The sequence below is a fragment of the Sitophilus oryzae genome, unplaced genomic scaffold (genome assembly GCF_002938485.1).
Source record: "Sitophilus oryzae breed Bouriz unplaced genomic scaffold, Soryzae_2.0 scaffold_494_pilon_pilon, whole genome shotgun sequence".
Classification (NCBI taxonomy): domain Eukaryota; kingdom Metazoa; phylum Arthropoda; class Insecta; order Coleoptera; family Curculionidae; genus Sitophilus; species Sitophilus oryzae.
In genome coordinates, this window is record NW_022147078.1 from 3,356,404 (window position 1) to 3,383,803 (window position 27,400).

The following is a 27,400-nucleotide window of genomic DNA, read 5'->3' on the forward strand; positions in this document are numbered from 1 at the left end:
AAAGCGCTTAGCAAAACCCAAAATCTCATTCATATCGGAATAACGGTTCTTAATATATCTGAAAAAATGAGTTTATTTTTTTAGAGCTTGATACCCTCTAGCCGGACAAACGAAGCACCTTAATATAGAGGTAAATGTCTAACGAACTTATTTTGATTTCAAAAATATGTAGGAGCTCTATGTCTACGGAATAGTGGAACACCCTGTATATTTTAATTATTGAGTATTATATTAATATTTTTTCCTTATTTTCTTTACCAAGCAAATTGTATGACTTTAGTTATGACAGAGACATTTCTGTATTCTGTATATTTTAGTTTCTAGACATTTAAAATACTCCAATCTAAATAACCAAACATCAAAAGCAAATAGATACCCATTAGACACATATGATTATATTATTAGCTTTCATAATTCTATGCCAAAACAGCTATAAACGCTAAAAGGAAATGAAAATGTTTAATTTTTCGTTTTCATGTATGTACATTCGAATATTTTATAGAAATAATCTAATAATTGATGCATTTGTGTGGAATTTTGTCCAGCGTATGCTGCAAATGACACTTTTATAAGTAATATAACATGCTTCAATATTTTAGCCAGCTTCAAGTCTTCAATAATCAATTCCACCAAAGTTTCTATAGAATATATTATTTTGCAGAGATTAATTTCTGTTTTGAATGTCGCTGAAATTTATTTGAAATACCTATCTTGGCTAACAATTACCAACAAATATTTTATCTCTAAAATACAACGTGCCGGTATTATCAAGTTAATTTCAATTTAAATATTAATAATTACACAGTGATGAAAGACAAGAAATTTTATTTTGTTGTTGTGTAAAACATATACCGATCTGGCCCTCGAAACTACGTGGTCTGGATTTTAACATGTACACAGCTTAATGACAAATCATATATATTAAAAAGAGATAAAAGTTTAATAGAGATAAAGGGCGTTAATGAAAAACGTTGCATCTAGAGTTGGATGTTTATTTTTTCGCAAATAGTTACTCATTTTACTACAGCACTAATAGAATATATTTATCTTCATTTCAGTTAAGTATACATGAAAATTTTTAAAATATTTTCCTTTTTTCTACCACATTTTCCCACACACGTAAAAAACCGGCGACTGTTGGCAATTAGGACCATGTCATCAGCGAATCCTAGATGGTTAAGATATTGCAAAATAAAACACTAAATCACCACAATATACCAAAACACTTCTACTTTTACACTGGACGCGCATTTCGCTAACCATGTTAGCATTAGCGATGGAAACTATCGAATGAATTAGACTATCGAATGGTTACTGAATGAATGATTTCAACTATCGAATGGTTTTATTCGAATAAAATCATTCATTCATTTGTATACTAAAGCATATGTGACAACCTCGCCGTGCGACTAAATGGTTATCGTTGAGCCACGACTATCGAATGCTTTTGATAAATGAAATTTAGTATTCGATTGATTTTTGTATGCGTCAGTGCATTAGTAGTTCTTCCAAATTTTTATAACTTCGCCGTATAAATACTGTGCTATTTTTGCGTTTATTAAAATATTTAAAATACTAAAATAGTAGTTTTTTTTAATTGACGATTGTGTGCGAAGTGGTCAAAATTTTTCCGAAAATTGCTGTGATTTTCTGTAGCCCGATCTTTCAATTATTTAATTTTATATGGTATATTATGGTTAGGTTAGATTGCATTTTTTTAATGGGAAATTTTGAGAAGTAGCAATTTTTAAGAGAGATGAAATGAACTTACAATTAATTTTAAAAATACATATTTGTATTTTAGATGTTTTAATAATATGAATTAGTTGAACTTAATAATCATATCTAAGTAATGTGATTAAGTAAATGGTTATCGAACTCAAATTTTGGGGTGAGAAAATTAAATTGAAAGTTTTACACGTGCCAGTTTAAAAAAAAGTTAACAATGTTTGTATTTTGTTTATGCTAATTCTCTTACATGTAGTTTTTTGCGAAGAAATATTTCATTTATTTTTTAAAGTAAATGCCAGCAAAAGTAAATATTATTTTTAAATAGTAATATAAAGCTTAGATATAAAGTAATAAAAAGTAATATAAATAATTTTGATTTCAAATTTTTTATTTATATTTTCCTTCCATTACACTGCATGCTTAGAAAATTAATAAATGTTTATATTTCATGATTTTAAAATTTGTTGTTAATATAACAAATTAGTTCTGTAATTATTATTATTTAATAAATCAACGTTGCCATTTAGAGACTATATTATTTTTAAATAGGATCTAATATAAATACTTTTGACTTCTATTTGTTGTTTATATTTTGCTACTACTTAAAAAAATGTTTATATTATTAAATGATTGTAAATTTTGTTGTTAATAGGTATAACAAATTATTACTGTTATTATTATTTATTAAACTAGTCTTTGCTTAAAAAGATTAAAAATCATTTTCCTACATCCAAAATAAAAAGTATTATTGCAGTGTAACAACAGAATATTAATAAAAAAATGCAAAACATATAGACATACTATCTCTAACTAACTAATGCTAAAGAATAATATTCTTTGCTAATACCAACTAATAAGAATATATGGCAACAGCGCCCTTCATAATATATTTTTTGTGTAAATAGTAGCACCTCAATAAAAAAAATAATGTGTCCTTATCTTTATTTGACTCCGCAAAAAATCAAAGATGCCGGCTCCTTTTATAGCATTGCCACCGACCGCTGACGGGTTTCTCGGAAAGAAACCTACGTCGCCGGACGACAACTAAAATCCAGTTTATATTTTATTAAAATCGATCCTGACGAATAAATGAATTTAATAAATGAATGAATTTTATAAATGAATGGTTTTTGCTGCCGAATTACTAGAATACAATATTTCAAGGCAGATGACGCATCTATTCGATAATTTTTATTCGAATAGTTTTCGACGAATGTTTTCTTACTAGCTATCGAATTATTCGAATGAATTGCAACTATTGAATGTTTCGATAGTATTCATTCGATAGTTCCTACTACTAGTTAGCATCACCAGCAGATGATTATAGACTGAGTTTATATATTAAGTAGGCTTATTTATTTTCTGATATCTTTTTTGCTATTTCTTTATATTTCTTCTACTATATCCAAGTTTTTTGCTTATATATGCATATACCTATTCTGCAATGAAAATATATCTACTAAGCTCTAAAAACAACATTCTCTGAAATACTAGTTCCACTAGTTCCAATTCAAATGTTAGAGGTACTATATGTATATTATTCCATGTATTCGCTTGCTATTTGCTATTCCACTTACACTACCATACAATTATGTCTTAATACCGCTTGATATTGATCTAGAATTAGATGTTATTAGTATTAGTTCGTAAAGAGTTAGCTACAACTTCAATTACGGCAGATCAAACGGAATTTTCAACAGGTGATTAACTCCTAAGCCTTTCAATGAACAGATATTTTCTCAGAGATTATGTTTATAATTACTGCTAATTATTTATTCGTTTATTTCGCGGACTCATTTAATGGTACACGGATGAAATTAAGTCTAATTGTTTTAATGCAATTCCTAGAAATGCGTTAGTTCGTTTTAGAATTATTAGTCTCAGTTCACCAGTATAATGAATTCTTTGTAATATTATAGTGTATAAATAATATAAAATAAAAATGACTCCCATTTAACTAGTCTAGTAATTTATTTACACCATTAATGTCACATATAATAAGTTTACAAGAGATCAATTTCATCGACGTTCACTGCTACTGCTGCAGTATTTTTCTGTCCCAACCACTGAAGGTATTTTTATATTCCTTTTGGAATCCTAAATGGATTCATTTTTAGATGGAATTAGAAGAAGTTTTTTAATATTTCTTCCATTTTAATGGACACGGACTCGAATGTATGACGAATTCGCGCGAAAGGCGCTTTATTACCCAACCAGCAATAAATTAGATCTCGAAATGAATTTAGCAAAAACAATAGTAATGTACCACGAATTAGTAAATATTCTAATAAACACTGGAAATAGTAGAAGAATATAATATATGTATATTTGGGACAATTAATACACAGCTCGGGATCTCTACTACCAGAAAAATAATATAAATGTATTGATTTCTTGCGATAATCGACAACTATGAAACTATGAACCTTTTCCAGACACAAACGGTACATTGTGAGACAGGAAATTGTAGAGAGAAACAAGCCCTATAACATAGATTACAACATTTTAATGAACAGTGCTTTCCATAAAATGAATAAAATGAAAAATATACGAAATAATATAAATGTACTGATTTCTTTCGAAAATCGACAACTGTGAAACCATGAACCCTTCCCGGACACAAACGGTACATTGTGAGACAGGAAATTGTAGAGAGAAACAAGCCCTATAACATAGATTACAACATTTTAATGAACAGTGCTTTCCATAAAATGAAAAATATACGAAATAATATGCATGTACTGATTTCTTTCGAAAATCGACAACTATGAAACCATGAACCCTTCCCGGACACAAACGGTACATTGTGAGACAGGAAATTGTAGAGAGAAACAAGCCCTATAACATAGATTACAACATTTTAATGAACAGTGCTTTCCATAAAATGAATAAAATGAAAAATATACGAAATAATATAACTGTATTGATTTCTTTCGAAAATCGCCAACTATGAAACCATGAACCCTTCCCAAAACGGTACATTGTGAGACAGGAAATTGTAGAGAGAAACAAGCCCTATAACATAGGATACAACATTTTAATGAACAGTTCTTTCCATAAAATGAATAAAATGAAAAATATACGAAATAATATACATTTACTGATTTCTTTCGAAAATCGACAGTTATGAAACCATGAACCCTTCCCGGACACAAACGGTACATTGTGAGACAGGAAATTGTAGAGAGAAACAAGCCCTATAACATAGATTACAACATTTTAATGAACAGTGCTTTCCATAAAATGAATAAAATGAAAAATATACGAAATAATATAACTGTATTGATTTCTTTCGAAAATCGCCAACTATGAAACCATGAACCCTTCCCAAAACGGTACATTGTGAGACAGGAAATTGTAGAGAGAAACAAGCCCTATAACATAGGATACAACATTTTAATGAACAGTTCTTTCCATAAAATGAATAAAATGAAAAATATACGAAATAATATACATTTACTGATTTCTTTCGAAAATCGACAGTTATGAAACCATGAACCCTTCCCGGACACAAACGGTACATTATGAGACAGGAAATTGTAGAGAGAAACAAGCCCTATAACATAGGATACAACATTTTAATGAACAGTGCTTTCCATAAAATCAATAAAATGAAAAACATAGGAAATAGAATACATGTGCTGATTTCTTTCGGAAATCGACAACTATGAAACTATGGACCCTTTCCGGACACAAACGGTACATTTTGGGACAGGAGGCTACACCATAATTGGAAATGGTTGAATATGCTGCAAATGATGGTGATGTTAGTTTTATTTTTTTATAATAATTAATACCAAAAATCCCTTCAAGGTCTAAGATAGAAATCACCGATTTTTAGTACCGAAATAATAAAAAAGTTTAAAATCTCTTAATTTCGCCAAAATATTTTGATAAAGATTAATTTCGTAAACAAACGTTAGATCTTTGCACGGGCGCACTCCGCATAAACTATAATTAGACTCAACAATAGGGGAAACCGGAGCGTTTAGGTAATTGAAACGGTATTTTTAGAACCCCATTTGTAATTGGTACACTGATTTTTTTCTATAAGGAAAAGAAATAAGGGTTTAAGGTTCTAATTTTTTTTGGAATAAATGTAATGAGAGATAAATGGAAATGAGAGACAATGGTGGTTGTTTTCCTACTTTACAAAACAGTAAGGTTAATTTTTCAATGCGACGTTTCGGATTTGAGGACCTATCTGCGACTTGCTTAATTTAAAAATGGAGCTGGACTTTTCATTTTGCTACTCAATACCCTTTATAATACATGTGCATGTTTTATGTTTTTCAATTTCTGTCAAGATGCAGTCCATGCTTATGTTAGTCTAATATAAGTCTAGTTTCTTAAAATTGCAGAAGAAAACTTTTAAGACACTCTTGAAAAAGGCCTAAAAAGCCAAAACATATATGTAGAGATAATATTAATCTCATTGAATTTGATACATCTAAAAGCGTGTTTTAGAGAAAAAAACGCAAAGAACAAGCGTCGTTACACAATGAAAATAAGATTATGACATGATTATTACAAGATTATGACAATATGATGACAATGAAAAGTTGGTTTCCATATAACAATGTATAATTTGTAGTTTCTAAACCGTATAAAATTGTGATTATTTTGGAAATACGCGCAACTTTTAATGCGCATGCGTAAAGTAAGGTCGTCGGAGGAGACAAACCTATTGAACGTTTCGTAAGTGCAATAAAGAAGGTTTGAAAATGGCATGTCGTGATGTTGGAGACATATTTTTTAATGCTAAACTTATGGCATTGATTTATCCACGTAAGTATACAGGATGGTCCGAACTGTATTCCGGAAACTTCAGCAGCATATTTTGCAGATAAAAATAAGTAAAAAAGTTCGTATAAATGTATGTCCTAAAATGCATAGTTTCAGAGATACAGTGTCTAGAAGTTTCATTTTTATTTCGATGTTTTCCAAATAATTTCTGAAGCAACGTCGATATTTGGATGAAAATTGGTGTCTGGAAGTTTTTTGACATGGGAAATTTGATTTTTATGTCAATATAACTCCTATTTGTAGGGGGCGCCACCTACATGTGTTTTAACTGTTTTGAAGAGTAATAACTTTTCGTCCGTACCTGTATAAAACTACTGATAGAAAAAATATACATTTCCGTGATTTTTTACGTAAAAAATGTCTCTTGGTAAAAGTTGCTACGAGCAACCGTTTTTAAGATATTTAGAACGGAAGTAGTCAGTACATGTCATTATTGACAAAAAATAATCACGTTGAGTAGATACAGTTATTTGACTGAAATGATTAATTTGTGAACTTTTTATCTTTTTAAATTAATCATAAATTTTTCTCCGAAAAAAAATATTGTTCTAAACAATATGAACTGATCTCAGACACACGCTAAAATTCATATTTGACAAATAATGATGACGTAACGGTGAACGAAGACTGAAAACAGTCTCTGCAAGACGTAATTGTTCTATTTTCATCGACGTTCCCCTACCAAATCGCGATTCGGACGATCCACACCGATCCCGTTTGTTTCCCAACTCGACTCCGATCGTTTCAATGTCTCAATCGTCGCGTTTTCGCGATCTCCGACTTTCCCGAGCGCTCTCCACCTGAATTTTCCGAGGTTCTCGACTTTTTTTCCATTTTCCTCATTAGCCACACGATTTACCGCGGTTATTTAGTGTTTTTTTACGCTCATTCTCCATCGGGAAAAATGTTACTTAAGCCTGACAGTAGAGTGATAAATCGCACTACGCGTCTCATTAAAATTTTGGCAAAAATCTCCAATTTATCACGATCACAATCTAAAAAATTCTAGGAAAAATAGTTTTCATGTGATTATAACGTTGTTATGTGACTGATTTTTTTTTTAAATTAAACAATGAATAATAATAAAAGGAATCAGCTAAAAATGTCCAAACTAAGGCATTCCAGTTTGGACTTGGCTGAAGTCGAAATGAAGAAAAAGCAACATCAGGACGTGCTGACCAGGGCCAGGAACAAGTTTTTGATGTTGAGTGATGCTTTGAAGAACAGGAAAGCCGACGAGAATCAGAATAACAGGCCTTTGCCGAAGAGCATGACTCAGTGTACCTTGGATTATTTGTTTAAGCATTCGCAGGAGAAGGATAAGAACCATCATGGTTATCATGCTGACGGTAAGAAACGCCTTTGTGGGAAAATGAGAGTTTCTTTGCTTTAATCTCACTTATCACAACACAAACTCATCCAAAAATCACCAGTTTAAAAAACACTTCTTTCTTATACTGTATGTTTTTAGAAGAGGAAAAACTTTTTTAATATTGACATTTAAGTAAAGTGCATTCTTCATAAAAGTTTTTGCTTGTTCTTGAATGGTTAATTACGAGGGGGTGGTAAAAAAACCTTTTATAATCGAGTGGTGTTCGTTCCCATCACCATCTCGAGAGAGACGATCATAGAGACGAACTCTAAACAGTGTGGGAGTCGAATTGTTACCCACTAAAAAAGTCCACCTCCGAGGAGTCAGCTCCTCCTCTCCCCTCGGGTTCGTACGTGATCTCGGGGTTTATATCTTATCTATGTTATTTTTTTATCTATTCTATTCTATTTATTTTTAGGATACTTCCACATTTCTTGCCTTTTCAACTTTTCGCTAGTTTTGGTCATTTTCATAATCAAGGTGTCCGAAGTTAGAATTTAGAATAAGTGGGAGGGGGGTTAATCTCTGCGACCTTAGAGATCTATTGTGTCCCCCTTTCTTGAGTTATAACTCATCATACAGTAATAAGTCCCAGGACTTCCTACGGAGACCCGTGTCCCTCACAGTCGAGGAGCTACGACCCAGGCCGGGTAGACGAAACGGTAGCTTGTGTCGCCTGTTGGGTTTCGAGGTAGGAGGTAGGCTCCCGACCCTTGGAGGAGGTGGTAGCTTGTATGCCACTTGCGGAGGATGGTCTCACGCAAGTGTCAGCCACCTCTCCTGTAGTTCTCTTTGGGTTTGGCCCCTTGGAACTTTCATTGTTACTGTTCCCAGTGTCGCTAGGGGTTTCCCCACAGCTTCACCGGTGATGTTTTTATTACTATTATTACCAGATCTCATAGTGTTCCTATGAGTCGCTAGGGACAGTCGGTCCACTTCTACAGAGCCCCGCATGTAGAAGTAAGGGGTAAAATACAATGGGGTGCCCCCGGTGCCTCAAGGTTGAGGCTGTCCGTAGCCCCGCCCGGCATCGTTATATGTCTTGGTGCAATTCCCTGGCCACGACACTACAGTCAGGGACAAGACGATGAGTGAGATGCTTCTTAGACCAAGCCAAATGCTAGGGGGGATTCCCCCCAGCACCTGACCAGGAGCTTCCCCACCAACGACAAGGTCTTGCATCTCCTAGGGGAAGGTCCGAAGATAACATTCCTACATCCGACAATAGGGCAGACCTTCCGTTTTCCCATCTCGGACAACAGAACAAGGTGTGCTCGGCATCGTCGATTTCGTCGCAGTACATGCAGTTGCCATTTGGTATTTTCTTTATTCTGTGCAAGAAGTTCATGAAGACTCCATGCGTAATGGAATAGTCCACGTCTCCGTGTTTCCTACTTGTCCAGTCCTCCACGTTGTTGTGTATTAACTTTCTAGTCCACCTTCCCTTTTCGGATGTATCCCACTCCTCTTGCCATTTTTGATAGGTACCTCGTCGTTGATGGTTTTTCATCTCATCGTTAATCTCTGCTTTGAGATATAACTCTCTCTTTTCCTCAGCTGCTAAATGCAGCGGGATCAGCCCAGCTATAACCAATACGGCATTTGTTGATATCGTACGATACGCTGAACAGATCCTTAGGGCCATTTTTCTCTGTGTGGAAAGCAATATATTTTTCGTCCGTTGGAATTTTAGTGCCTCAATTTTGCATTGATACCGCAAGAACTTTTCTTTTTTTAAAGTAGTCCACATATAGCTTTGACAGTTCTGTTGGCTTTTCCGCAAGCATCCTTTACATGTTGACTGTAAGTTAGCCCTCTATCTAGTGTTATTCCGAGGTATTTTACTGTATTATTAGTTGGTTTAGCATACTTCCCACCGACTTTAAATTGTATACCACCTATCTTTGTCTTTCGGTTTAGAAGAATAGCAGTTGTTTTCTCTGGCGCAACTTCCAACTGGTTTTGATTCATCCACAAGTATATATAGTGTAAAGCCTCTTCGGTTTTGCGTATCATTCCTTCGGAGGTTTCAGCTGTGGTTAATACAGCCAGATTATTTTTACTCCTTGAGGCACCCTTATTTCTATTACGCCATCGTAAAGGATGTTCCAAAGGGTAGGACCCAAAACCGATCCCTGGGGTACGCCTCCCCCAACCTCTTCTTGGTGGTCTTTATCCAAGTTTACAGTACGCTGTGTAAAATATATTATAATATTTATAAGATATGGGCTGATGTTTCTTCTTGCTAACTTTGACAATATTATAGGCTATGCTGCCATATTAAATGCATTCCTCACATCTACTAGTATCAGCGCATGCCATTTTTCGGGTTTGTCCTTGACGGTCGTTGTTACAAGATCAACTACACTTATTGTTGTGACTTTTTTTATGAATCCAAACTGGTTAGGGTTAAACCCACCTTTATTTTGTATTTCTTCCATTAATCTATTCTTTATTAAATTTTCGTATACTTTGGCGGTTGCGTTAATCAGGCAGATTGGACGGTATTTAGTTTCTTCTACCTTCATTTTTTTGGGCTTGTCTATGAGAATTAATTTGATATCTTGATATCTAATTTGATATTTTAATCTTTGATAGATGGTTAACGTCATATATTTTGCTGCTGTTAAGTATCGCATTTTCCGATAACTATTTAACGTATAACCCTCTTCCGATAACCCTTTCCGTAGCATTGAACTAAATAAATTTTGTGCTTCTTTAAAATTTTAAAACAGCAAAAAATATGACGTTAATTAAAATTCTACCAAATAAAAATCTATCGAATAGTGAAAACGAAATTATATTACCATAAAAACCTCTTTTGATTTTTAGGGTTTAGAAAAAATTCAACTACCTATATTTTTTTTAATTTTCTCCAAAACGGTATGGAAATTTGGGGAAAGTATAAACGGGATTAACCATTTTAGAATAAGCAAAATTTTTTGTGAAGCATGATTTTTTTTTCAAAATGTCAATAATAAAAGCTATAGATTCCCCTATCAAGTTCCTCATGCATCTTTGGAACACCCTGTATAGTCTTGAATTTTCTCTGATCGACTGGACTAACTTGACGTTTTTCTGCACCTAAATATTTGTTATGACAATAAATATAACAAGTTTGAGTTACATTAGAGTGCAATTAATAATATTAGCGTACAAAAATATACAGTGGTCCAGAAAATTCTGCAATAAAGTACAAATCTACAGAGAAATCTGTAAAAGTTGAGGTGGACGCCATCAAAGACCTCAACAACAATATGACAAATCTACTCTATACTATATAGTATATCTACTAATATGACTCCTAACAATATGACAAATCTCTATTATGGTTTTCTTTTACAGAGATCATCAAAAATATTCTCAGTTATATTCTCTATGAAAAGTTACAAAACTGTAGACATACGAGAACCTTTTAAAAATCAAATATAGTTCGTAGATAAGTAAACAACTGCAAATAAATAAGTGCAACCAACTGCTTCAAAAGATTAAATTATTAAAATGTAAGAAAATGTATTTATTAAACACTAAATATTCGTCGTCCAATAATTCTTGGTGTTCGGAATAATTATTTAAATGACTTAGAATTATGCTTCAAATTCAATGTTTTAATGTCAAATTGACTCAATTTTTCGACTATTTCTACAAGTATTCTAGTACTTACTTTGTTTTCATATTCCACTTGTAACAGAATATTTAATTCATTTTCATTTATTATTTCTCCATGATCCTCATCAATATTAATCTTCCTTTTACAGTATTCAATAACTGATCTCGATCTGGCATATTTGGAAAATGCACAGAAAATAAATTCTTTACAGCTTGTAGACTGTTTTCTCCATAATGCCACTAATTTTTTTTTTAAATGATTTCTTTTAAAAATATTTTTGCCAACAATAGAGTCAATTTGACATTAAAACATTGAATTTGAAGGTGGCATGTTTGTTATTTTAATCAGGATCGTATTATTTTTATGAGGAGACGAATGTTATACTACATAATACAAAAACGAATTCGTATAAATCATTCAAAATGAACAATTTGCTTCGTTTTAAGGAATTTATTCATCATTTTTAAAATTTACATCGGATTTCCTATGTCCAGATTGTATATAGATTGCATATTCAAAACACACTTCCACCATTAATGTATTAAAAATAAATGGTATGTAATCTTTTAAGATGCATTTTAATGTTATTGTACATTCAGTATTGCAGTGTTTTCTTGTACCATCCAAACAATTACACGTAAAGAAACCTTCTCGTTGTCTTGCTAGGCTCCGAAAACGCACCTCTTCAAAGACAAACCTCCGTAGGCTCGTACCCCATCGAAATCCGGGTGTCTTCCTACGAAAACGACCTGGATGAAGACCCAGAAGGAATTTTCATCCCAATCAGTCGCCTCAGGCCAGCGACAGTCTGCGTTGACAGCCCGAGCGTCAACAGGCGCAGCGACGCAGACGCTCTGGCCCTTGAAAGGCCCAGAAAGAAACTGAGTTTCAAAGAACCCGAAGCAGTCACCCTCAAGAAAACACCAAAGAAATCAACCATTAATCATAAACCAGACGAAACAATTCATAGGAAAATATCGCAACATGTAACAACCAATCAGAAACCAGAGTCAGAGACTCAGGCGAAGAAGCCGGTGACCAATCACAGGCAGGATGAGAGTCAGGCGACCAAGACCAAAAACGGGCATGGTTTCAATAAGTGGGGGTTAAAAACTATGATTAGTGGTGGGGGGAAGAAGAGTTCTGAAGGGGAGGGGGAGTTTACGTTGGGGAAAGGGATCAAGAGTATGGCGGGGTTGGGGTTGAGTGTGGTAACGAATGGGGTCAATAGGACTCCTAGTTTTGAGGACCGTGATTTGGAGGTAGGTAAGAAAACGATGATTTTTTTACTATACATATTTATTCTCTGTTTTAAAATAAGGTTGAAAGTTAATTATTAAATTAATATTGCATAGCAATAATTAATTAGTTCAATGTCTTTTTCTTAGAAAAATTAGTAAATATACAGGGTGCTACACATTCGAGGTACGAGCATTGCTATTTCGGTAACCGTAATAGATATGAACATGGTTAAGGCAAATTGTGTATCTATTACGGTTTCCGGAAAACCAGTGCTCGTACCCCGAATTTGTAGCACCCTGTATAGTTTTCTTTCTGGGGTACAGATATGGATTAAACAGTTAGGTCTAACTAACAAATAGAACCTTTTCTGTATGTGAACGAACTCCGGTCAATTCTAATACTCTGCATTATATTTAAATCGAGCGAAACGGACACATTACAATGTTTTTCCCGCTATTAAGTCTAATTAATCTTGCGGTACCGTTAGCCGCGTGACGCCACTGGACACAGACGCCAATTGATTTATACGAAAACGTCAACTTTATACCATTGTTCCCGTTTTTTTTCTGGCGTATTTTTCGGAATTTGACCCGTGCCGATGCTCATTAATCATGTGGAATATTCGAAACATATTGAAACATTTTATTTTTGTTTAGAAGTTGATTGAAAAAATAATAGAGTGTTATGCAGGTTGAATAAACTAAGGTTATCTGAAAAAAGGCTTCATAATAATAAAATAATAATATACTTTTTGGATTACTAAGTAAATCTAAACAGTGCACTTATAGTCCAAGAAAATAGGCCTTTTTTCCAAGAAAATCTACAAAATAAAACAGGTGTTTTTTGTAAACACTTCTGCGTTAATCCCAAACGGAAACTACTTTTCAGAAATTAGGTTTACAGATATACAAATTTGCCTAACGAACAAAAAAATGCTTAACGTTTCTTAAGTTTATCTCTTTCCGTCGTCGGAAGCAAAAAAGTACAAAGAATAAAGAAAAAAACTATTTAAAATATTTAAATTCAATTATTCGAAAACACTTTAGTTTTTTAAAACAGATACGTCTACCATAGGCAAACAAATAAAAAGAGACTGACAAATCTCATGGTAAAGAGTGGGATCGCGTTCCCGTAGCGCAACTCAGAATAACAATTTTGAAACCAATTAGCAGGACCATGACACGACATACGTCTTTATTGCTATCTTTCTTTATTATGTGTGCTTTATATGAAAAAGAAAGAGATAGGTATAAAACGTATCGTAAGACATTAATTATCGCACATTCTGGCTGGCGGGAAATTTAAATTAGCCATTATTACTAGTATTCTTTCATTCTGAAACTGAAAATTTTCACTTAAACTGATTTATATTCCCTATACCACGTAAAGGGAACGTGGTGTAGGGAATAAATCAGTTTAAGTGAAAATTTGCAGTTTCTTTCAGAACGAAAGAATACTACTATTATAAAGGAAATTATAAAAAAAAGCAAAAATTTTAATGTTTTATAAACATATTTATTTATACATAAAAATAAATAAACTTTTTATAATATAATAACAAAAAATAACAGTGTTTATTCCACCCACCTACCAATTTTATTTTTTTTACATTCACCACCGAGAAGGGGTGAAATACGTAAAAAGATTAATAAAAAGTCACAAAACAGAACTTACCTTTGTATGTAAGATACTCATTGCCATCTCTTCTTGTTTAAAAAAACCTTACTGGAATTCTGAGCCTAATCAAAATAGAAACAAAATTGACATTAGATACAGAATAAAAAAAAACATGCAAGAAAAAGGTATTTAATCAAAACAGTCAACTTATCAACTTAGAGACTATGGATGTATAGAGTCCTCTACTCCGGTACTCTATTAAATTTGTCCTCCGAAACACAGTCTGAAAGAATAAATAATACTTGGGATATGTTGATATATCAACATATCTCTTTACCTAAAAAAATTACTAAAATTAAAATAAAAATAATTATAATAAATTGAGATTGTTTTCTCTAGGAGGACTGGCTTTATATTTACAGACAGAAACTACATATAAACATAATTAAGATATAAAGACACTAATCACCCACGCTTAGAGACTTTCTCCTGGACTGTTCTTCGTCTTTCGTCCTAACTGCTTTTTCAATGAATACCGTAAAACGGGGCAACTTCGGACAGTTTTTGAGGGTTTTTTGTAAGTTTCTTGACCTAAGTGTGTTCAAATTTAACCAATATTTTTTGTGTGGGTTACTACATCCTTCCCCTATGTATAACTAAAAAAAATGTTAAACTTTTCTTTTTCTAGCGTATATATATATTTTTTAAAAAAGTGTCCGAAGTTATCCCTATAGGTGGGGTAATTTCGGTAATAATTAAATAATAATATAGTTGTTAAATACCCGCACGTGCCCATTTAAACAATTTTTAAACGTTATCAGAGGTTATTTAGAAAGAGCGCTTGCTGTAATTGATCCGCAATTTACGTCAGGCGGTAACGTTATTAGCGGGTGTTGCGTTAAAAATTGACTCGCGCATATCGTAACCATGATAAGGTACGCGTAAATACTGCCACAGAATATACTAACGAAAAAGAAGCCCAAGTTCCTTGTAATAAATCGGTTCCATTTTCGTAACGCCATCTCTCGACATAGCTGACATTATAGGTTAGCCAAAGGGGTGCGGGGCCGGGGGGAATTGTAAAATACACTTTTTTATTTTAATTATTTTTATTCGCTATTTGCAATTTTATTTTTAAAACATATTATGTGAAACAATCACATAATATGTCTTAAAAATAAAATTACAAACGGAAACAAAAAGGAATTAAATAATCTGAAAATCTACAAAGTATATTGATAAAAAAGTTAGGCTATGCAAATTGATAAGTATATTAAGTATAACCTCTTTGGTATAACATTGTTAAACAAACATTAACAAATCATAACATATCAGATCATAGAACTAAAAAAAGTACTATTACATAAAAACAGGTGATACAATACTTCAAAATTAATTTTAACACAATATCAAAACCCAAAAATCAAACTGCAAACACAACCACACTTATTACAACAGAAATTAACACACACTCCCGCGGCAAATGTCCAAGAAAGACTGATCATTCATTCTGATTGGTCCTGTCCGGTCGTAGCTCACGTCGTATTGTCGGTAAGCAAAATCCCTGTCCAAAAATTTTGACGATCAGCGCCATCATCCGTCATAATTGGGAAACTTTTGCTGGAACCATTTTTAATATTTCACTTACATGGCCCTGAATACTGCATTAAGCTATTCGGTTTTCCGATATCTCTCTAATAACTGTGCCGGTCAGGCGCTGTGCACAATTTTAGAGGCCATAAGTGGGCGTGCTATGTGCGCAAACTATTGATTTATTTGATGATTTCGCTACCCCCCTCAATTTTTTTCTCTTTCAAGGACCCGTTGTCTGAATTTTACCCGTGCTGTCCGAAGTAGCCCCGGTTTACCCGGTACTGAATGCGCATCAGCTTTACAAGAAGTCACGTGACGTGGCATCATTTTTTACTAAATATATTATTGTAAATTTACACAAGTATGTGAATATGTCTAGAATATGTCTAGACAGATGCAATTTTACTATAAGATTGTATTTCTGATTTAAATTTAATTTTTAAACTCACAAAACTCATTATGAAAATAATATTGTTTTGTATAATAATTTAATATTATTATATATTTTAATATTATTTATTAATAAACTGTTGTAATAAAAAAAATTGTAACATTTTTTGTGAAATTATGTAAAAATATCTTATTTTTACAAGTTTATTATTAAAAATACTATAATATTTTTTTTTTGTAAAATTACTTATATTTTTTTCAGAGTACACAGGTCTTACAAACACATATAAAGTTATTCTAAATTTCATTGAAAGTCAGTTACATACATTTATAATGAAACGGGTATAGTTTCTAGAAATAAAAGGAAATATGCGTTAGGCATAATTTTCCCATTCCAGATATTCAATACGAGAATTGCTGATAGCTTGAAGCTGTTAAACTCGGCATCCGGTTTTCGTATTTTCGGCATTGTTTGCGCTATTTCCGCAAAGCTGGAGTTCAAAAGCGAATGAATCATGATAGTTTCAATATACATCCAGGGTTTATCTCTATATCCAGGCTAGAAATATTTTGAAGCTCATATTCACTATTTCGGAGCTCTGGAACTAATTTAGCAAGTATTATGTTAATTATATTAACTCTTTTTTATACTTATGTGAATTAAAAGCATATATTTTCACATATACAGCATTATATTAGGATGTAAGTGACAAAGTTATCATTGTAGAGTATACCGGGTGCGTCTCAAAAGTGGCTCACCCTAGATTTTAGATAAAGATTCTAGATCACCCATTTTAGATAAAAAATGAAATTTGGTATGTTAGTATATGACATAAATTAGGATTGATTGACGTATTCAGTTCTTTTCGGCCACTTCCTATTTCATCAGAAATTACTACAACTTTTGATTTTTAAATGGCACCGTCGGTATTTCTTACTATATTCTACAGAAAATGACACTCTGAATAGATTGACATATCATATGTGAACTTTTGACATTTTCGCTTTAAAAAATTGTATTTTAAATTTAAATGTGGCTGTGTTAAAAACAATTATGTTTAATCAAGGAGCCTTGGAAAAATAGATTTGATCGTCTAATGTTTTTCGTGTCCAATTCTGGCCGGATAAAAAATACCCGAATTGTATTTTTAATCATATCTCAATTTTTTCAAATGGCGCATTACCATACTTGGCAAAGCATTTTTTTACGAATAATTCGGTATTTCGAGTCAAATTTTCTATTCAGTATGTCGTATTTTCTATCGAATAAAATTAAAAAATACCGGGGGTGTCATTTAGAAATCGAAAGTTGTAGTCATTTACGTTGAAAGAGTGACATATACAAGTGACCAAACACAATTGAATACGACTGCTGACTTTCTAGATGCATTTTATCCATTTTTTCGAAGTTTGGCAAAGAAAAACTGCCACGCGTTTTGTAAGAAACTTACCGAAAAACTAGTATACTTGAAAAATGGATAAAAAATCATAAAAATAGTAGATACACGTACATGTAAAAAATCTAGTTTTGATGATATCTGAAAAAATTGAAAAAAAAACTGTTGACTGTCCTTTAGACGTGAAATTTCTCTTTATTTTCTGCTACTACGGTCTGTATCCCCAACTCATAGCCCCAACTACATAGCCCCCAGTCGTAGTTCCATTCATTATTTTAAGTAGTATTATTCAAAAAATAGAGAAGTTTTAGTACAAAAAAACTCTTCATCTAGCTATGACAAACAAACAGCAGTATGTCCACAGCACACTAGAACATACTTCTGTTTGTTTGTCCACCGCCAATGAACATACAGCACTAACTTCATCTCATACCAAACCTCGTTTTTTTATCTCAAAAAATAAAGAAGTTGAGCAACTTTTGAGATATACACAGACTTTTTCGATCTCAAAATTCATTTGAGTAATGTTACTCAATAAACTTTCCTTAATTGCAGAGTCAAGCTTTAAGGGTGGTCAGGACAGTGGGCCAGGCCTTCGAAGTGTGCCATAAACTATCCATCGGAGCTCCAGAGGATAACCTGGACGACGAGCAGGAGACCACTGTGACGCAGGACCTGCTCAGCGATCGGCTGAGCGACGTTGCCAGTGACAAGCCCAAAAAAGGTAACTGAAATAATTATTTATATTATATTTCTTTATCTAAGTAGGTAGCTATTACTCTAGTGTTACTCTAGCTATTACTCTTAGTCTTAAGAGTCTATTACGCTGTATTGTTAGGGTCGCTCTCAGGGGTCGGGGAAAACGGGTGTGTGGCCGAAAGAAATATATATTATTTCAGAAATCTGCCTACTTAGCCCGATCTTGTCATGTGAAGCCACACCCAAAGTTCCAAACACGCGTGCTTTGATTAAGATTTGCAGAGCATCACCATTTGCCATAAAATAGCGAGCAATTTGTTACAAAACCATATAAATTATATATCACTGTAATCACAAAAGTTCAATCTATTTCCGTATTGTAACGCAACTTTAAATTATTTTTTTATTTTCGAGAAAATTTAGTCCAAACATAAGGAATATTTTGTTGATGTTTGACCATCAAAATCTTAAAAATAAAGAAGTTGTCTAAAAATGTGCTACAATACGGATATACTGTAATCCTTTATCTTTAATTTCCTTTTTCATTTGTGTAAAAATACCTAGCCAGTTTGACATAAAACGTTAAATGCCGAACGCTTATTTTGCTAGTTTTTCCAACTAGTGAAATGGACTTTTAATAAAACACTTTCATTCAAAATTTCAAGTTTTCCTATGAATTCTTATGTAATCCTGTTATTTTAGAAATTCGTATAATTTGTAATTAAGTCGAGGTCCCTTGCTTGGCACTAGATGTTATTGGAAATATACTATAGCACTTTGTTATATTTGCATTGAGACAATAATTTAATTAGACAATATAATTTTACTGTTCAAAACTAAGATACCCAAGATATACTGACCAGTTAGAAACAGAAAAATTCTTGGTTGCCATTTATTAAATATTGTAAATAGTTTATTAGCGAATTTTATTATTGTACAGTATGTCCCCGGATTGTCTTTACAAGAGGAAACACTTTTTTATTAAAGACGTTATGAAAAAATGCATTTTTCATAAAAAAATTTGCTTGTTTTAAATGGTTAATGCCGTTTATACTTTTCAAAATTTTCCATAGCGAGTTGGCGTTGGTTTCTATGTAATTTGACAAATTAATAAAGCTGTCTCTTTAGTTGGCAGTTTTGAGTCAATATTTTTTAATTCTCTTTCGTGTGGATTGCTGATTGAATTGGAGCCAGAAATGGCTCAAAACGAAATGAGTAAATTACCAACAGATATTCAGGCTGAGGCGACAACGCTATATCCAGACTACTTCCATTTAAATTCCGAATAACTTATGAAAAGGAATACAAAAATTTTCAAAAATGGAAGCAATTAAAAACGTGCGAGAAGAAATAAAGTTTTTAACCTATCCTCGCTGTCAAAGTATTATTTAATCTACCCTTGCAGTTGAAGTACTATTTTATCTACTATTTTTGATAGATATAAGCCAATTTTAACAGTTATGGAAAAAACATTATATTTGTTGCTGTTTTAAAATGTCAATGAAGAACAAAATTTATTTCGTTCAATGCTACGGAAAAGGTGGTAATAGTTATCGAAAAATGTGATACCTTAACAAAATGAAAAAATATGACGTTAATCAAGATTAATTATAACCATCTATGAAAGAATGAATTCGAAATTATATTACTATAGAAATGCCTTTTAACATTTTTTTAGTATCTTAATATTTTATAAGTACTTAGTTTGCTAAAATACTTTTAGTAATTATTACCTTTGCATATTTTTTCCTTTCAATCATAATATGGACCAAATATATTATCCGTATTAGCTTTGATGAAATATCCATAAATGAATAAAAAATCCGTATTTATTCTTTAACATTTTTTATTAACATTCACATTAAACCTAAAACAGAACAAAATAAAGATTTAAAAAATAACATAATTTTTATTCTTCTGTATCTACCTAGTATTAATGAATGGGATTAAACAAGAGCACACATTTCTTTCTTTAAAATGAAATGGTTGCCAAAATCATTTAAAGAACATGTCAAAAATCTTGTCCTGACTGAAAAACCTATAATAATTCATCGTTATGAAAGAAAAAAAATGGACACCTTAAACAACAATGAGGAATACGTAAATAGAAAGACAAAAAGCCAATCTTATTAGATGTTTTTAGAAAACTCTGATTCCTCTGTTGCAAGCTAAATAAATATTTTCTTTTATAAAATATTTTACTTTAATAATGTTACGTTTTTCGTGGGTTCCGTGTGGATAGAAAGTCACAATTTATTTAAACACAATTTATTTAACACTAATTAATAAAAACAATAACGATAAAATACTTAAAGAACTATTTACAAACGATTTATAACTATTTATCTAGAAAGAATTTATTTTGAATTTAGCGCGTCAACTGTACTCGTGTATTTATTTCTGTCCTCCTCAGGCCCCGGCCGTCGGATTTTATTACCCACAGCTAAAGAGTTTCTCGAATAATCCATAAATCATTAGGTGCATAGAGAAGGTTTCGAATGTTCTCGTATGTACTACTCCATTCCAGTAGAACTCGATTCTTCTCGAACGTTCAAATGAATCATTACGGTGTCTATTCTTTAATGCGATGTTAAGGTCATCTGGGGCGGGATTGGGCGGGACATATAGTTAGGTTAGGTCGAGTCCACACGGGTCCGCAACAATAAAAATAAAATACTTTTTTTTAGAAAATACGCATTTTATATCTAATATTTCAAATACCTTTTTCAAAAGAATGTTGTAACTGATATCTTAAATACTTTGCTTAGATGTACCTTGTAACTTGTATTATGCTTTTTATGAGATATCTTCTACATCTCTGAAGAAAAATAAGTAAAACTTTAGAGAATGCAAGTTTGAACCATCCACATTCATTTAAACTTTTTGTTGTTTCGTGGCAACAAAGCTTCTAACTGCATTTTTGGTGATATTATTGCTTCCACAACAAAATAACTGCATGCATAACTCATTTTAACGTCTCTACGCGAACTCCTTACATACATTCCCATTAAAAGAGCTCGCCAACGCGTTTATATAATCCATTTAACATTGCAAGTGCACACAACTCGGCAATAATTTGCCGATTTATGCCGGGCATGTTAATCGCGAAGGCATGTGAAACGGTAAATTGGTTGCGACGCCGACGCGTGTTCTTTTAAAATGCGTCGCGATTCAGCTTAGGTTGTCGTCGAAATAAACAGCACAAGTTTATTGCTTGAAAGTAGTAAATAGTGAACATAAAACAAAAAGCAATTTGTTATACCTCCAGATAAAGTCTATTAAAAGAAAGAGATTTGTATAGACCTATGTTACCTATGTTATTTCAAACTTTATTCAGATTCAAGGTATATTTTTTCTCCAGATTATATTTTTCCTACAGGAAATATATAAAAGATATACTAACCATTCATCATCATTATTTTCAACTTATTCGTCCATTTCCAATGGTGTAGCCTCTAGTCTCCTCACATATTAGATACTTTCTTTGTAGTTGGGCCCATTGTTGTCTATTGTTGGCTATGCGGGCACAAGTTATCCCCGCTAATTTCCTAATATCATGGTCCCAGAGGGATAGAAGGATAGAAGGTAATGAAAAAGCAAATGATCTAGCTAGAAAAGGAGCGAATACTCAACTAACTAGACCAAAATCTTTCTGTTTTCCAAACGGGAACCAGCTGAAAACGGAACTGAAGAATCGGGAAGAAGACTCCATCCATTACTTGGAATGGGTGTCCTCCAACGGTCTAAGACACTCGAAAAAGTTCCTCAGAACTTACGAGCGACAAAAATCAAAGGTTTTCCTTGATTTAAATAAAAACAATCTTCGGATTGTCACGGGGTTTCTAACAGGACACTGTCTCCTCAACGAACACCTCAGTAGGCTGAGAAGCAACGGCGAATGCAGATTCTGTGGGGAAAATGGGGAAACACCAGAACACCTTATCACTGAGTGCGCCGAGACGACGCACAGTGCTTCGTCCCATGGACAAAAATCAAAAAATAAGTTAAAATTTACTAATATCTGAATATATAATTTTATACTTATAGCAATGTTCAACCATCCTGTATATTATTTTTCATAAACAGCGTTTTTGTTAGCAAATATTTTCACTAAAAATAAATTTTGCGATCATTATCTCATCAGTGAAAAGAATAACATTCATAGTAGTTCTGTATATTATGAAGTTAAACGGGTATGTACTTAATTGAAAGCCACTATGGATATTGTTAAACAAGGTATGTACTTTAAATTTATTTCTAAACAAGTTCGTGATTGTTTAGTTCTTATTTATTTTTTAAGATGATTCTTAAATGGGTATAAAAATTTTACGTTTTCAAACTTCAAAAAGGCATTTAAAAAAAACATATCAAAACATATCGTATTTATTGAATATTTTTGTTCCCATATTCATACACTTTTAATTTTTGTATAGTTCACCTGCGTCTGCTTGCGACGAACTTTATTTTATAATACTTTTCAGATGGAGTAAAATTGATAAGCAATGCCGATCTGGCTATACTTGGCTTGATCATAAGGACAAGAACTCAAAATTATTAGTATTTCAAAAAATATGTTCTTATTAGATATTGATGAACCTTCCAGTCAAATGAGACACCACTTGTGCCTGAAAAAGTCCACTATGTTGGAGCGAAACGTCGAATAAAAAAAGTGTCCATCTTTCAGTTTATTATAAAATCTCATACCCAAGAAAAGGAAAAAATAATATATGCATATGGTCTATTAAAGAGGTAACTATTAACATCCGAACCCCTCATACCGACAAAATGAACAGTAACAACGCGAAAAAGTAACATATTAGAAAATGATGTACAGAAATATCTTATATGTGAGGATACTTCATCTACCTGTGATTTAGATACTATAAATTTAGAAGATTCTGTCAGCAGTGATTCTCCTGAATCAGAGTAGTTACGATCTATGCATTTTGTTGTCCTAAAGTAAATTTATAGTATCTTAATTTTTTTTTTAATTAAATATAACATTAATGTTTCTTTTTCATTAAAGAAAAACATTTTTATCTTATATTAGGCTTATATTGTAGGAATCATGTTCTAATGTTATTTCAATTCTTTTTTATCACAGGAATTTATTTAATACTTACACCGTTTTCATACTATAACTTTTATTTGCTTAGATGGAACACAGCTCCAATATTATTATTATTTATAATATTTTTTTTTTCATAAACGTGGGACTAAGAACATCATCATTTAGTACAATGAGAGTACTCATCATTTGTGTCAAATAAACCTAGTTTGAATAAATTGCTTACAATAAAAGAGAAGTTTTGGATTTTTGTCCTCTAGAGCCATATGTTCGAAGCACTGTGCGACGACCATTCGTGCCATGAACTTTGGTACGGCTGATGTCTAGGATGGAGAGCTGGCTTCTGTGGAGCCGTCTCAGATACTGGCCTCTGTTAAATCCCTGAGACTGTAGGATGAGGTATAACTTGTTATAACTCAAGAAAGGGGGACACACAATAGATCTCTAAAGGTGCGTATTCATTATCCGCACGAACGAACGAACGAACGAACGAACGAATGAAAGTGCGGTATATTTAGACGGGGACCGAACGCATGCGGCCGTTCGTTCGGTCGTGCGCTCGACCATCCGCTTCGAGTCCGTACATCAAAGGCGTTCGCCTGCGTGCGCTTTCAGATTTAAGGTGCGTATTCATTATCCGAACGAACGAACGAACGAACGAATGAAAGTGCGGTATATTTAGACGGGGACCGAACGCATGCGGCCGTTCGTTCGTTCGTGCGCTCGACCATCCGCTTCGAGTCGGTACATCAAAGGCGTTTAGACGTCATGGTACAAAGAATACACGGTATGATCGATAGCGGCTCCAATTTCGTTCAGTTCGCGCATACCACCTGTGACGTCACTAGGAAAATGAAGAATAAATAAAAAATAAAGAAAGTTGACAGGAGATCTGCATTTTTGAGGTTATGGTTAAGAATTGTTTATTTTTAAGACTTTTTAGTTCGTTTAATTTAATAATTACTAAAACCAGCAGTTCCAAAAATATATTTAAAAATAATAATTATATATTAACATGGATTTGAACGATAATAGGTAAAAATACTAAATTTATTTCTATATTCGGTATAAAATTGTTTATTAGGTTTTTAGTTTGCGATGTTTATGGTAAATAATTTTTATTTTTATTGCCTCTGAATTCACGAGGACAGAGATGAGGATATCTATGGAAAAGTAACCACAAGAGGAATTGTTACATCATTTAAAAAATGTTGGGAAGTTTATTGTTTCCCATCGAAAAGTAGAAAATGCCAATGCAGATGAACGTATTGTAATTGTGATAGAAGTAATTCCAAGGGTGAAGTTTATTATAATTAGTGGAAGTAATACCAAGGGTGAAGTTTATTATAATTAGTGACCTGGTGCTTTTTTTTTATATGTAGATGTTTCTGGTTTTGAGAATAAATCGGTTGAACGACACCCAAAATTTAAAGGAAGTATTTGCATACCCAGAATATGCCCATCAAGGGTTATATAGCTCAAATTTCCTTTAATGGTAGGCAATTATTCAATGCAAATTAACTTTTAAGCGACTGAAATATTAAATAGTTTACAATATGGTATATCACTAAAAATATATTACTTTTAGGTACAATTAGGGCCCGATACATTTCAAAAAGTAGAATATTATTTTATATTAAATGAGGTATTGTACTAACAATCAATTTATATTAATAACGGAGATTAAAAATAACAGAATAAATAGTTCTTTTTCTTATACTACAAAAATAAACTATAGAATACAACAGTATTTAAAAAAAAATAAAAGTGATGTTCCGGCCGAGATTCGAACTCCGGTCTCTCGCTTCCTAGCCCGACTCCTTATGCACTGCTCCATAGTAACTTGCTTAGCGATAATTCAATGACGGTATATAAACAAAAAAAACAGGTTTATAACAATATCTTGACGATTTGAACTGGCGCGCGAATGAAGAAATGCGTGCGGTCTTCTCGTGCGGTTCTATCGTGCGGTCCCCGTCCATACCACTAGCGAACATTCGTTCGTTCGTTCGTTCGTTCGTGCGGATAATGAATACGCACCTTAAGGTCGCGGTGATTAACTCCTCTCCTAAACATTCTACATTCTACATGGTCCCATTTCCAGTTCGGTCTTCTTCTAGGTCATTTGATTCCTCGTGGGGTACCATGCTGTAATTTTTGTGGTCCATCTGTTGTCCGTCCTTCTGGCCAGGCATGATACAAAGAATACAAGGTATGATATTGCGCAGGTTGGTCACTACGTCACAGGTGATAAACGGCACCATAGGTCGGCAAGCTCTGCGCGCCAATTTCAAATTGTCAAACAGATTGTGTCATCTGTGAAATTTGATTGTGTCAAAATGTGAAAATAATTTTTCAAATGTCAAGCTCGATGTCAAAACATAACTTTTGGGGTTATGTCCTAATTCTTCCCTATTTTAGGTCTTTTTTTATTAATGGCAATTGGACAATATGGATATTTTTTTGTATGGCGTATGACGTCACAGGTGGTATGCGCAAACTTAACGAAATTTCTGACTCTGGCTTGGGTACCTTTAGAAGGTACCTTTAAAATTTTGTACAATAAAGTTTGTCAATTTATATTGTTTTTCTGTTTATTTTAATGTAGTGTTACAAAAAATATTTTTTTCTATTTAAAAGTATTATAATTGATAATGTATTTTTTTCTGACAAACGCCGTAAATTTAGAGTAATTTCGTCTCAAATGATTCTTTTTCGAGATGTTCTTATATAAACTCGTTAAAACGGCGATTACACCACTTCGACAAGGCAATTAAATCCTATTTAACGATTTGTTTGCGAGGAAAAACGTCTATAAAACTGCTCGCGGATCCGCCTGATGCCGTCACTTACAATCGTCTCTTAAATTGTTTTCCATCTTTTAGTAAGTTTACGTTAACGCGAATTTACGACCATTTAACGAAAATAAAATATGATTTAGGGATTTTTTGAGATACTTGGCAACGTCGCATATAAATGGCTTCCAAAATCAAAGCAGAAAGAGGGATAGGAGTATTTAGGCTAAAACTAAATAGTCAAAACAAATGGGCACCTACCCCAACATTGTTCAGGCAGAAATCTACGCAGCATCGAAAGATGCGTACATATACACATGCCGAAAATGATTGCATATAACGATATTTTTATTTTATTTTGAACCCAATATGATTCTTTTTATATTTTTGGACATATTGGCTTACTACACGACTAACTAATATAAAATTAAAAATCTAAGTGCACAACTAGGCTGTTATTTTGTTATAATTTTATTTCCTAATGAGTGAAAATCAAGAAAAACAAATTTCATTTTAAACAGAAAATATTGAGTACAATTTTAATTATTTCTCACAACTAATAGTATGTATTGCCTCCTCGAGCCTCAATGCAAGCTGTGAGACGAGTGGCATGCTCTAAATTAAATTCTTCAGAAGATGTTGAGGAATGGCTTCCCATGTTTCGCGCACAGCAATTTTCAATTTATTTAAGGTACGGGGGGATCATTCCTTTTGGCAATATGGCGTTTTACCATGTCCCAAGCATGCTCGATCACATTCATATCTGGAGACATCGTTGGCCACCACAGTTTTCTTATACCCTCTTTCTCAAAAAATTCGCGAACCGCTAAAGTGCGATGGAGAGGAGCATTATCGTCCATGTAAACAAATTCATCCCCCACTGCCCATCGAAATGGACGCACAATAGGCTCTAAAACGTCTCTAAGATATGAGGCACCTGTCATTGTGTCATCAATAAAAACAAGAGGAGTTCGAGCTCCGTGCATTATACCTGTCCATACCATAATGCTTCCCCCTTGAAACGGGACACGGGGTTGAGCTGCATTCAAGCGTGCTCGTCTTCCAGACCAAAGTTCGTCG

At 33.1% G+C, this 27,400-nt stretch overlaps 1 protein-coding gene across 4 annotated transcripts in view; it reads left to right on the plus strand.

Annotated features, from left to right (window-relative positions):
• Positions 1 to 27,400, plus strand: part of LOC115886539 (carboxyl-terminal PDZ ligand of neuronal nitric oxide synthase protein) — a 183,849-nt gene that overhangs the window by 111,620 nt on the left and 44,829 nt on the right. For 2 of the 4 annotated variants that reach the window (XM_030905755.1, XM_030905756.1), the window contains exons 1-3: positions 7,272 to 7,886; positions 12,186 to 12,781; positions 18,314 to 18,482. In XM_030905755.1, coding sequence (XP_030761615.1) covers positions 7,610 to 7,886; positions 12,186 to 12,781; positions 18,314 to 18,482 — 1,042 coding nt within the window. In that variant the 5' untranslated portion in view covers positions 7,272 to 7,609. Of the gene's footprint in view, positions 1 to 7,271; positions 7,887 to 12,185; positions 12,782 to 18,313; positions 18,483 to 27,400 lie in introns of those variants that run through there. The other 2 variants (XM_030905757.1, XM_030905759.1) reach the window with 2 other exon arrangements.